At 35.8% G+C, this 14,117-nt stretch overlaps 1 protein-coding gene across 1 annotated transcript in view; it reads right to left on the bottom strand.

The window, feature by feature from the left end:
- Positions 1 to 12,792, bottom strand: part of LOC113646220 (glycerol kinase-like) — a 41,613-nt gene extending 28,821 nt beyond the window's left edge. Inside the window, exons 1-7 of the mRNA XM_027152313.2 lie at positions 12,618 to 12,792; positions 8,556 to 8,629; positions 6,081 to 6,187; positions 5,733 to 5,810; positions 1,291 to 1,370; positions 706 to 843; positions 56 to 165 (exon numbers count right to left, since the gene is read on the bottom strand). Of these exons, the coding sequence (XP_027008114.1) occupies positions 56 to 165; positions 706 to 843; positions 1,291 to 1,370; positions 5,733 to 5,810; positions 6,081 to 6,187; positions 8,556 to 8,629; positions 12,618 to 12,677 (647 nt within the window). The 5' untranslated portion in view covers positions 12,678 to 12,792. The remainder of the gene's footprint in view (positions 1 to 55; positions 166 to 705; positions 844 to 1,290; positions 1,371 to 5,732; positions 5,811 to 6,080; positions 6,188 to 8,555; positions 8,630 to 12,617) is intronic.
- Positions 12,793 to 14,117: the final 1,325 nt, after the last annotated feature.

The raw sequence follows: 14,117 nt of genomic DNA, 5'->3' as shown, positions 1-14,117 counted from the left end.
TGCATGCGAATGTGTGTGTGTGTGTGTGTGTGTGTGTGCATGCGCGCATGTTCACCTGCATAGATCCAGGTCCCACTCCATGGTGTGTATGTTGAAGAGCATTGTACGGCTGGCGTTTGTGACATCTGTGCAGTGAACTCCACCATTTTTTCCTCCAGTTAAACTCTGAACCAAAAAAACAAGTAGACAAATGGATTGGGCTGAGTCTTGTGACCACAAGAAGAATTGTTAAATTGATAGATTAGATTATGGTAATTAATTAGTACATTAGTTATAAAGATGTTTTATTTCATGTTAGTTACATGTTACGAGTAAGTGATTATTGTGCTAATTGGGTAAAGGTGACAAATGAAAGGAAAAGACAACAGCACTGCCGTGATGAGCGGAGCATGATGCTGGTAAGGTTTGGGTCCGTTTACAGTGAAGTGGAGGAAATACAGGAGTAAATCAAACACACGGGAGGAAACTATGAGATGTGGGAGGAAAAACTTCCTTCAGTTCAGAGAAACTGAAGGAAACATGAGATAGAAGAAACTCACACAAAGACAGAAAGTACATGTAAAACTCCACACTGACTGAAAGCTCAGGATAAATGTTTGCTATTGTACATTTGTATCTGTATCTGTGTGTGTGTGTTTGTCTGTGTGTGTGTGTGTGTGTGTGTGTGTGTGTGTGTGTGTGTGTGTGTGTGTGTGGTAAACTCACCCATATAAGCCAGGAGTCAACGGTTCCGAACATGGCACGGTGAGAGCGCACAGCCTCGTACACCTCCACCACGTTGTCCATCAACCAGCGCAATTTCACTGCACTAAAGTACGTACTGATGGGCAGACCTGTCTTATTCTGCACTCCAGAACCAAATATTTTAGTAAAATTAGAAGTAAAATAAAATGATTGCATTTAAATGTAAAAATGTAAATAAATCTGAAGCAGAGTTATAAAAACCCTTCTATAATGATGTTTTTGAGGTGTGTGTGTGTGTGTGTGTGTGTGTGTGTGTGTGTGTGTGTGTGTGTGTGAGAGAGAGAGAGAGAGAGAGAGAGAGAGAGAGAGAGAGAGAGAGAGAGAGAGAAAGAGGGACCTCAGGTGTTTTCTTACCTGAACGTGTGACTGTGTGTCAGTGTCTGTGTGTGTATGTGTGTGTGTGAATATGTGTTTGTGAGTGTGTGTATTTGTTTGTATATGAGTGTGTGTGTGTGTATTTGTGTGCGTGTGTGTGTGCGTGTGTGTGTGCGTGTGTGTGTGTGTGTGTGTGTGTGTGTGTGTGTGTGTGTGTGTGTGTGTGATCACCTTGAAGTGGTTTTTGTTCTTTCCAGGTGTTTTCTCAATGAGATGCTCCACAGTGGACTGAGTCCTCAAATCCAGCCACACTTCATTTGTGAAAAATAAAAAGAAATCATTTCCTCTCATGAGTGTAGACTTGTTAGGAAAGCTGTTCAAAACTTACATTCTGACACGAAAGACACACAACAAGAACATCAGCTATGTTTATTACAAAATAATATTTCTAGATTAGATCATATTTTTCAGTTAAGCAACAAGTGAAACAAATCAATTTTTCTGTTCATTACACACATATACACACACACACACACACACACACACAATCTAACCCTGACGTTAGGGTTACTGACTTACTTACTAACCTTTTATTAACCAATCATAAATAATAATAAAACAGTGGGGATCAGCCAAATATCTTTACATGTGTTACTAATATTTTGCTACACGTTGAACTGACATGAAGTTTGGATGGTAGGTCATGATGAATCTGTGTACTCAGTAAGATGCAGTCAGACACTGGACAGTCGCAGTAGTGAATAATCCACTACATATTGTTCTGTGAACAGAGGCAGTATTTTGAACCCTACTGCAGCACAGTGTCAGTGTTTTTTCCCCCACATCATTCCAGCTCATTAATCTGTGCAAGCTATGTGGGTTTAATGGAGAGACTCTGCCATCTGCTATCCTCATCAAATGACACGAAATACTCAAGAAGTACATTTTAAAGAAAGTAATGTTAAATATCACATCTGTTTATGAGACACACAAGCCCTCTGTGTGTTATTGTCTATACTGCCTTCAGTTCATACAAACACACTGTTAAATATGTATTAGTGAATAATTATACTGTATTATTTAAATTTACTTTATTTTTTTGGGATCTTAATATAATTCAAGGATTTTTTTTAAACGTACACAATGTGGCTCTAACGGTAATTTATAACATTATCATAAATCAGCCTTGAGAAATATGATAGACATGAAATGAATACACATGGAGTTAACATTACAGACTTTTATCTGTGTGCTCATTGCTGTAGAATGCTTCTCATCTGCCTTTAAAAACAAATCCCACCCAAAAACCCACTAAACCAAAAAACATGGTGTGATTTAATCAAGGTGTGGGCAGGGTGAGGGGATTGAAACATCTAAGCTTGCTGATAAAGTTTCAGTACAAGTAGGAGTTCAGTAGTTTTTCACTGAAGCAGCCCCAGTTCATCAGCTTAGTTTCTTATTTTTTATTCATGGTTTTTCTTTCTACACACCTTCCCCTGCTATCTGTTTTCCATACTACACCTTGCCTGTCGCAATCAATTAACCGATTCATTTTGACTCTTTAAATGCTAAATGAACCAACAATAGGATAAAAGGCATAAAAAGGTTTCTTACCTACAAAAGTTGAAGTCCAATATAGAGTATGTACAAGAAACTGACCTTAAAATGTTGTCAGTTATCTTAAAAGAGGTTTGGTTTGTCTGATGTATCACTCAAGATTCAATGTTAAACCAGAGGGACAACTATTTTTATTCATAAAGATATCTGAACTGTTGATCATCTCAGGTGATACATCCCCAGGTCATGATCTTGCAATATCCCTCCATAACGATCTGATCTTCCCTTCAGTCACAGCTCGCATCCTTGGAGTAACCATGACAACTCATGGTCCCACCATCTCTCAGGGTAAGAGGTAGGTATACATCAAGATTCTTTTCTGTTCTGGCACCGAGGTGGTGGAATTAACTTCTCCTAGGGGTTTGGACAGCTGAGTCACTGGCTATCTTCAAACGAAGGTTGAAGATCTACCTCTTCCTGAAATACTTGAACTAGCACTTTCTTTCCTTTTTGTTATATGTGTGCATTTAAAAAAGAAAAAAACTTTGATCGTTTTTTAGGCTTATGGTATCTTAACTCTATAACCTATTGAACCAGAGTTAATGATAGAGTTTTAAAAGCACTTTTGTACATCGCTCTGAGTAAGGGCGTCTGCCAAATGCTGTAAATGTAAATGTTAATATCGAGTTTTAGGCAGAGGAGGTATAAATAGGTATAAATACAAATACATATAATTATAAGTGTAATATTAATCTTAGACGTATTGTTCTATATTTCTTATGTTCATTGTTATGAACGATATACGAATAAATAGAAAATTGAAAGATGTGGTTTCTGACACAAATGAGATTTGTTATTGTCTCTAAACAGGTATTTCTGTGTCCTGTCCTCCAACCCTCTAGAAAGAAAGACTGCATTTGCAAACTGAATATGAAACATTCTCTACAGACAGAGCTACGTATTTACTCACCAAGGATTGTTATAAAGTGTTTGAGTCATGTAACAAGCTAATGGCCCAGCAGGCTCGTCAAGCTGCTTCCTCTTATGTAATCACTACGTTTTACAATGAAAATGATGAAATAGTGGCAGACCATAAGGCAATCAGTGATGCTTTTACACCATGTGACCTGTAGCTCTAAGTATGATGAAGACTTGTACCAAATCAGTAACTTTTTCAACAGTTTGAAGTTCCCCTCTGTGCCAACTGAACACAGATCACTATTAGAAGAAATAATCCTTAGTGCAGAGATTTCAGAGGCCATTATATCCTTAAAGACTAACAAAACACCAGAGCCAAATGGCTTTACTTCTGATTTTTGCAAAATATGTGCATCATTATCCAACTTTCCCCATTGTTCCAATGTTTATATGGTAGCTTTGTGGTTAAGGTGTTGGACTACCGATCAAAAAGACGTGTGTACAGTATGAATCTCAGGACCACCATGCTGACCACAGTACTGACAGCCAAGCTGCTACTGCTGGGCCCTTGAGCAAGGCCCTTAACCCTCGCTTGCTCAGTTGTATAAAATGAGATAAAAAGTCGATTTGGTTAAGGGAGTCTGTCAAAATGCCTAAAATATCATGAATCTCTGTCATGTGGTTGTCTCCCACTAACCTAACAACAGGCTGCAATGAAACGTATTCCAAAAAGTAGGATTGTAGGATGTGCCTTAACCCTTCCATGCCCCATGACAGCATCAATATACTCCCCTTAAGAGACATACAGCATCAATATACTCCCCTATTACAATTATTTACAGTTTCCTACCTTCTGTGTTAGATCCAGCCTTTAGGATCTGGATAGCAAAATATAGTAAAACCATCTCCGCTTTATATATTTCTTTGTTTGGAACATTTGCTCAGCTTACTCAGAACTTTGATTTGCCTAAATCCCATTGTTTTAGATATTTTGTGCAGAAAAATTTAACTTTCTTCCTGAATCTACCAGCAGATAATCCACTTGATAGTTTTCTCTTCCTTTCTCCATAACACAAAGGACTCATTTCAATTCTTTATCTGTCTGATTCTCAGATAGATCAGACAGTAATATTTGTACCAATAAAAAATTAAAAATAGAAGACTTGGGAGTGACAGAGACAGAAGATCAGCAGGAGGCAACACTTGCTTTGGTTTATACTTCCTTTCGTTGTGCTAGACACAATTTAATTCAGCTCAAAATTCTTATAAAGATTCACTAGACCAGGATTAAGCTGGCAGAGATTTTTCCCAATGTTGACCCCTCGTGTCTATTCTATAAAGGTCAACCAGCAGATCACGATCAAATGTTCTGGTCATGTGCTCATTTTAAAACATTTTTAATGCTTATATTACAATGTTTGGCATCTACATTGCCCCTAATCCCATATTTGCCATATTCAGATTTAACCCAGAAACCCAGTCTCATGAGGGCAGGGCGCACGTTGTTATAGTTTTAACCTCCTTGATTTCGAAACACCTCACCCTTCTCTCCTGGAAGGAACAATATCCACATACCTTCACTATATGGATTATCGGCACCTATATGAATTTTCTGAAGCTTGAGAAAATCAGATAAACTATTAAAGCTTCTATACAAAATTTAAAAAAAAATTTAAAGTAATAAGTATAAGAGCTTTTTGTTTTTTATGATCAGTTTTACTTAAACAATATATTATGCTGCATTACTGCATGTTCATTTTTAGATGGGTATAAATGCTGTGATTAAAGCGGCTGGGTAATGTGGAAAAGATGCCAGGTGCAAGTTTTATTGCAATTGTTTGATTAATTTTTCTTTTATAAATTATTGTGTAACTCGATTTTGTGCTGTAATTGTCTTGGGTTTCAAAAATCTGTAAGTATCATTAAACAAGAGCTTGCTGATAAAGATAATAGGTTATTTAAACTGTGGTAAAACTTACACTGGTGTATAATTATTTACATTACATTAATTTAATTTCACAGAAGTATTTCACTGAAATTTTGCATGGATGAACTTGTGTAGAGGTTTTTATTTGTCACCATTTGTCCGGTGAATGCAACACTATTGATATGAGTGCAGTTAATATTCTTATGAATAGACTATTAAGATGGTCCACATTTAATGCTGAGCTCACTGCTATTGCCTTGGACTGACTCACCTATGGCATTGTAAAGAGGTTCCCCAGTCTCTTTGTCCCACACCAATGTCGTCTCTCTCTGATTGGTCACTCCAATGGCTGAAAAAAGACAACATTCATTTTCACATTGAGGAGCAGAGCTGAGAATGTAGCCAAGCTTTTATAAGTACAAAGACACTCACATATACACACACATAAGCACACACAAATACACACACATGAGCACACACACAGGCACACAGACAAACACACATATGCTTCTGCTTATGAAAAACACACACACATGCACATACAAAATTCCACATACACACACTCAAACATGCACATACATGTAGACACACTCATATACACACTCATACACACACACACCTTTAATGTTTGTGATGTCAGTTTTAAGCTGAGCGAGTTTCTCACTGGTTCTCTCTATGCACTCATACACAGACTGTAGGATCTCCTTGGGATCTTCTTCCACCCATCTCACAGCAAAAACATCAGATGACACAAGAAGTGAATATAAACAAGGCGAAGTTTCAAATTAAACCAGAAATGCAAATGAAATAGATACAGTACATATAAATGTATACACACAGGATGCTTCTTTTTATTTAAGACTAAAAAGAAATGGAAAGTTTACATTTTTTTTCTAGAAAGAAAGAAAGAAAGAAAGAAAGAAAGAAAGAAAGAAAGAAAGAAAGAAATGAAATATTGACTCATTATTCATGATGTTGCACAATTTAAATCTAAGCAAATTTGTTATATTTAACATAACTCTTTTGTACAAAAGCTCAAATTGTCCTTATGTCTGATCTCTTCTGCTGAAGCATCTGATTATGACACACAGGTGGATTTGAGCTAAAATGGATCATAAGGTATTGCACAAACATGTTGAGTCCATGCAGCTCAAGTGCACATTAAGATCCTACTTTTCACTTTGATTGCAGCTGATAAAATCATTTGCAATTTGTGTTGAATTAAAAAATATCAAACAACACTCTCTCTGGGGCCTTAGACTTTGGGACCCCACAGAAGTATAATATATTTTTCTATCATTATACAGGTAGCAATGTAAACAGGTAATTCTCATACAGATCAGACATTTGAATAATACCTCTGACAGATTAATCAGATCTCATACAGATCAGACATTTGAATCATATCTCTGACATTAATCAGATCTCAGACAGATGAATCAAATCTTCATTTACAGTAAGTAACACCCTAAAGATGAATAGGATAAATAGATCCCAGTCAGTCTTCAATGGCTGGCTGATATCATTACTTAAATATTTGTTTATTTATGCAAATAAGGATTCATCTAATTAAATATATATATATATATATATATATATATATATATATATATATATATATATATATATATATATATATATATTTTACATACCTGTGAAAACACTCTAAGTAAAAAGACTTTAATAAACAAGCTGTTTGTGGACTTAATGTGATATAAATTGGGCGGAGCTTAAAGTCTTTATAAAAATGAATAAATATGGTTAATTATATTGTTAAATAAAATTTTGCACTCAGTCGTATCTGCAATAAACCTTTATTGGGATTTACACTTACTTTACTACATTACAGTTATGCAATATTACACTGTCAGGAAATTCTATCTATAAAAATATAAACCTTTGTACTGATTATAGTTTTGTTCTTAAGAAAACTTCCTGTGAACTTCTGAGGAAATGCTGTCATGTGTACATGTGATTGTTCGCTTGACCCAGTATTGACCTGATAATGTTCATTAAACATCTGTGTGTATTTTAACTGTAGAAAATCTGAAATACTCTAATTTACTGACTTAAATAAAAGCATCATTTAGAGAGGAAACCATTTGTTCTATATTGTATTGATAGAGTAATAATGTTTATAAGTCTGCATTAACTAAAATACATATCTCATATACATATAAAAAACTCATATCTTTTCTGCAGAATTGTGATGATGACTTTATCACAGACATGAACCTCATCCTATCTTCCTTCAAGCTTAATTATCTCTGGACTACATTTCCACTAATGGGAATTATACACAGAGATTACAAATAGATTCCATCATTTTGCCTTAATAAATTTCAACAATTGTATACTTCTTGAATAAAACAACAACATGACTTATAACAAGGAGGGATTAAGATCTTAGAGACCCATGGGCTGATACACCATGAAGTATTTATGGTATTAAGTTGTCAAATTATTGTTATATGAAGGTTCTTCACAGTGCTCAGTTCTCCACTAACATCTATTAGTTTGTAATAAGTAATTAATGCTGCATCGGCCAACCCTTCTATCTCTCTTCTTTCTTTCTTTCTTTCTTTCTTTCTTTCTTTCTTTCTTTCTCTTAGACTGACTTTTGCTCCATTTGCAAATTTGATGAAAATAAACACCTATCTATCCTTAGCTAATCAACAGATTCATAGATAAATGTCTGTGTTGCCTGACTGATCAGATGTAATCACCAAAAAATAAAGACCAACTGTACGTGCACATGAGATGCTTATTGGCTTTGAAAACTAACAACCTTTCATTCAAATAATAAAACAAGCAAATGTTCAGTTGAACTAACTGGACAGTGAATGCATCCATGATTAATATTCACATGTAGTGGAACAAATCTAATAAAAGTTTTTTTGACACTGTTGTTACATTGAGAATGTTAGGCTGATTATTAAACACTAACTTATTTTAAATGACTTAAACAATGGAAAGATTATTCTACTTCAGATAACTTATCAAATTAAAACCCAACAATGGTCTTAGTCTCTAAATTTAGTATACTTTGAAGAGCCATTTGTTGTTGAAGTGGTAAAAGGTTATTATAACTTACCCTTCTTTGGGGAAACTCTGTGTAATTTCCACCTGATATTGACTGACAAGCTCGGCAGTTTTAGCATTGAACACCTGTAGAGAAAAAAATAAAACATGAATGTCAGGACAAAGTCGACCAAAGTTGCAGACTACAGCTCCCATGATCCTTAGCCCACCACCTCATCACATGACCTTCAGTAGATACTTTTATCCCTGCTCCAAGTTACTTGATTACTAACTAAATTTATATGCAGTCACTCTACAACTTTAAATAACCTAATCAGGAGCAATACTGACAATACTGTCTGCTGTTGGATGTTCTCTGAAATGCCATGTCTCAGAAGAGAGGTAAGAGGGATGAAACTAACTGCCTTGAAAAATCTACTTAACATATTATCTACTCCAGCATAGTAGATTGTCAAGTTAGTAACAAATATCAATATAAGACTGTGATCACAGACCACAGTGATCCAAGAGCAATATTCTCTGAGTAACAATTTGGATGGTCCTGAAAAAAGAGAGGAGTGAGACCAAGAAATGAGTTGATGGAGAGGCACACAGTTTACGTTGGTGTTTGGTACAGTTCTCAGGTTCAGCCCAGACAGAATAGGGACCCACAGGATTCATGTGTAACTAAATCATAATATAGTGTCTTATTGTATGCTCTGCTCCAGTGCTAATCCAGTGTAGACTTATCTAGTTCTACATCAAGTTTAGTAAAGAAATGTGATATTATTAGGACCTCCAGAAAAAAAAATCATGGAGCCATGGGATTTGGGAACATGTTCCTCCACTGCCTTATTTCATTGGAGATATCATATTTAAAAATTATGTTTCAGGACCTGAAATTGAGTTTACATGTTTCATGATCTAAACCTCCTTTTGGGAATTTGAAGAAAACTATTCAGTTGAAGGATTCACTGATATTAGAGTCAATGGTAGAAGAATCACCAAAACAAGCTGATTGATCTGATCACTGGGTGATATATTTTATGCTATATACTGTATGCTACCAAATGTGTTGCCTTTTTCAGCTACTAATATCTGTCTGAGTTACATACACCAGCTCTGGGAAAGTAAAAAAGCAATTATATTGATTTTATTTTATTAAATTGAAATGCCCTTCACAAAGAAACATATTTCTAAAGATTCTAGGGGAAGAAAATTGTAAAATTTAGATTTATTTAACACTTACTTAGTGTCTTCACCATTTAGTGAAAATAATCATTTGGGAAGAATCAGAATTCAAGGGTTGTTGAGAAAAAGACAACAAATCACAGGGCTAAAAAAATTCTTGATAAGGCCATCCTTAAAAATATGTTGATTTGCAGTAACAGTAAAAAAAAGTCGGTAGGTAGGTCTATATATTTTTTTTTTTCAAGTTACATTGTAAAAAAAAAAAAAGTTAAATTTTGGTGATGGTGATTACGTAGGTATGACTTTAAACAAATTAGCATATCGTGACGTCACTGACTGGGTCTTCAACCCGTGCCTTTGGGCGCATCATTGCAAACCTCGTTTTTATGCAGGCCATATAGACCACAAACAAATTGAAATCTTTGTCAAAAACATGTTTATTGCATGAATTTCAGGTGCATTCATTTGAAGGAAAAAATGAGGTAGAATCAAGAAATAAAGAAGCCACTAGATTTCCTTCAAGTCAGTCGACACGGTCACGGTTAGACTAGACGGGAGAAGGGATGGGAAGAGATCTCGGCACAGTTTTTCCAGAACTTTGTGCCAAGTTAAAGCGGTGTCGAGCTGTTTTAATTAATTTGTTTAATGTATTATGGTGCCCGAACCTGTATGACTTTGAACGGTGACCGCGAACATTTTGTTCCGCAGCCATCATTACCAAGCGCGAACAATTGACTCTGACAGAGAATGAGAGTACTAAGCGAACGCACGCCTTCGTTTGTATGTAGGCCTAGACAATTTATATATTTACAATACTTACTAAAATATAATTAATATTATTTTATTGCTTTTTTATTAGTTGTTTCAAGAGTAAAAAAAATTGGTTGGTCTTAACGCAAATTTTAAAAAAAAAATTGAGTCGGTCCTAAATTGACAGGGTCGGTCGGGTTACGGCAAACAAGAATATTTTTAAGGATGGCCTAATGTAAAGCTGCAAATTGATGTTCTGTTGAGCTGGAAAGGCTATGAGCAAGGCATCGGTTTGAGTCCTGTTAGGATAGAGGGGTTGGTGGTTGGTGAATAATGTAACAGTGTGGGCGAGGAAGACCTATGATTGCTGAGAGGGACTCCTGCCATCAATATGTGCTCTCCTTATGTCAGGCTTAATGTAACAAGACTTAATGTAGAAAGTGACACAGATTTAGTTACAAAAACTACTAAAAGGCAAAAAAACAACAACAATCCAAATATACCAAGCAAAGGCAAAGTCCAAAAACCTATAAGTGTTAAGAATCAAAAAAACATAAACTAAGGAATGTTACAAATTACTAAATCAGTCGTTCACAATCTAAATGTGCAGGGCAGTGGTGCTCAGAGACCAGAACAGGAAACACTGGACTTAAAAAAAAAAGGAAAGCAAAAATAATAGAAAAGATCAGACATGAGCATAGACAAGAATGTGAACACACACATACACACACACACACACACAATAAAAGCAAAGAAAACATCAAAGGAGATTGCTGAAACTCTGGTGAACCATCATCTCAGAGGAAGAAATGTGTTTCCACAGTTATCACTAATAATAACAGCTATATATTTGTTAATGAGTGAATCATTCATTTCAAAATGTAGTCAGTGAAGAGAGGTCAGTAGGTCGACTTATTACACTTCGACTTCTACAAAACCAAATCAAATAAAACAAATCTCATATCATTTTATTTGAAACTCACAATTGTTATGGTAAGAAATGCATGAAACTAGGTGTCAGCACAGTATGTTCAAGCCATGTAAATGTACGACACAGTAAATAGGTGTTGACATGATTTATTCTTCTAATAAAAATGATATTTGGCACTTACATTGATAAAGAATGAGAATGTAAATCATTTTAAAAATACTTTCCTAATAAGGAATTAACATTCCATATCGTATTTTTAAAATGATTTAACATTCCATATCATTCCTCCAAGCAATCCACTCAGCAATCATAGGCTACTCTGTACAAATTATAACATTATCCATAGGTTATGAATGAACAATGGATTTTTCCACATTAGGACATTGGGAAAAAACCTCATTACTACACGACAATATGATGAAACACTGAATTGCTACATTTGTTAAAAAGTCAAAGGTTAAACTGATGAACCTGTACTTTGTCCTGTCTGTTGTGTTTACTTGGTTGCAAAAATCTAAGGTAGGTGAAAGGTCTAGAGAAGCTTTAGTGATGTGCACTGATCAAATAACTGATAAAACACTTAAACACATGACGTTACTGAGGCCATGATGTCAAATGCAGGAAGTACAAAGTGTTTAGTCTATACTGCTGTACCAACTCACCTATTTTAATTTTAATACCAGACTTGTTGAGAGCAAAATCTCTCGTTGTGAAATATATTTTCTTTTAGTCATATGAATCCTCGGTATCAGAAGTAGGAACAGAGATGTGACAGAATCTGAGCACTGTACACTACAGTAGACACATGAATAATGAATTAGGACATTGTGTGGTGTTGCTGTAACCTGGGAAGCTTTTTTTTTTTTACTGGAGTCCTGGATTTCTCCACTAAGAGATGCACCAAATATTAGATCATTAATATCTCATTCTTAACAAATGTCACTAGAAAATCAGACTACAAGCCAATATTCAGTGAAATTTACTGATTCACAGAAAAAGCAATTTACAGAAAAATGTGCTTTTTTAAAGAATAATTGTGAAAACAGCTTTTTCATTTATTTATTTATTTATTTTAATTAAGAAATGTCTGTATCTCTCATTAAAAATAAAATTACTCAAGAGTTTGGACAGTAAAGCAATTCTTTGGTTCTGAAAGGGGTTCTATATAAAAATTCACACACACACACACACACACACATACACACTCACTCTCTCTCTCTCTCGCACACACACACACCTGTACACTTTATGTCTTTCTCTCACCAGAAACCTCGTGGAGCTGGTCCCTTGGTCCACTGCACCAACCAGCGGATCATCCGCCATAGTATCACCGAATACACTTGTGTGTTTGTGTGTGTGTGTGTGTGTGTGTGTGTGTGTGTGTGTGTGTGTGTGTGTGTGTGTGTGTGTGTGTGTGTGTACAACTGGGAAGTTAATGTCTCGCTTTTATATATCCCTGGTGCGAGAGCGCGCGCGTGTGTGCGTGCGTGCGTGCGTGCTGTCAGAGAGATTACTGATTACTGAGAACTCATGAACTCGGTTGTTGTTGTTTATGTCACAGATTAAACCCTATTAATTAAATAAAATCCAAAAACGTCTCCAGCCCAAATGTGTCAGTATAAGTGCCAAAAATTCGCTTCAGCGTTGTCTGAGTCTTTTCTGTGGAACTGAAACATCATGAGGGTCATAATGTGTTGTTATTATTATTATTATTATTATTATTATTATTATTATTATTATTATTATTTATTATTATTCCACTCTGTTGCGTCATGTGGTTTTGTATTGCACACACACAGACATCAGTGTGCATCATAAATATTATCATGCATCACCCTCAATCTAGTGACTGACTAAAGAATAGATTAAATTTTGCTAAAATTAGTAAATATGTCCATTTTAATGAGCTAAAGAGATCTCTTACTCTGAGGTCACTGAAGCTCATGTTATTGGTCAGATGACCTTCAGAAGAGGAACAGGTGTAGAGTTTAAGTGCAAGGGTCAATGCGAAATACAAGAAAACTGTTCCTGCTGTAAAACACTTCTTTAACTCAAGTACTAGTGTTTGAGCAGAAAAATAAATGAACAGTGGCACCGTTTTCTGTATTTCTATCCAGCAGATGGTGCTGTATGATTTAGGAAACAGCGCACTGGCGCATGGGCGTAAATTTCATTTAACAGTAGGGGGGGACAATAAATATAAAATTTCTCAGGAGCAATTTTTGAAGGGGGGTGAGACAAATAATACAGTCAAATTGCACTTATAAAGATATGTCCCCACAGTGAAAAGATATGTCCCCACTTTGCTCCTGAGAAATTTTATATTTATCTCTCCCCGCACCCCCCACTGTTAAATGAAATTTACGCACATGCGCCAGTGCGCTGTTTCCTTAATCATACAGCACCATCTGCTGGAAAGGTGGTAGGAATAGACTGGTAGACTACATTCTATGTAGATGAAGCAATCGGAGAGCAATTTGTGCCTGCAAAGTGGTGATAGGAGAGAGTGTAGCCTGACAGCATCAAACGGTGATGTGTAGGATGGTCAGGAAGAAGAGGAAAGGAAAGATAGAAAAGAAGACTAAGTGAGGGAAGTTAAAAAAGGAAGAATGTTGTGAGGAGTTCATATAGAAACTGAGACAGGCTTTGGGTGGTCAGGAAGAGCTTCCAGATGACTGGGAAACTACAGCAGATGTGATCAGGGATACAGGTAGGAGGGGTGCTCATCTGAAAGGAGAGCCAGAATGTGACACACACATGAGG

Source organism: Tachysurus fulvidraco, chromosome 6 (assembly GCF_022655615.1).
Source record: "Tachysurus fulvidraco isolate hzauxx_2018 chromosome 6, HZAU_PFXX_2.0, whole genome shotgun sequence".
Taxonomy (NCBI): Eukaryota; Metazoa; Chordata; class Actinopteri; order Siluriformes; family Bagridae; genus Tachysurus; species Tachysurus fulvidraco.
The sequence above is the reverse complement of the archived record's forward strand: the minus strand, read 5'-3'. Positions and strand labels throughout refer to the sequence as shown.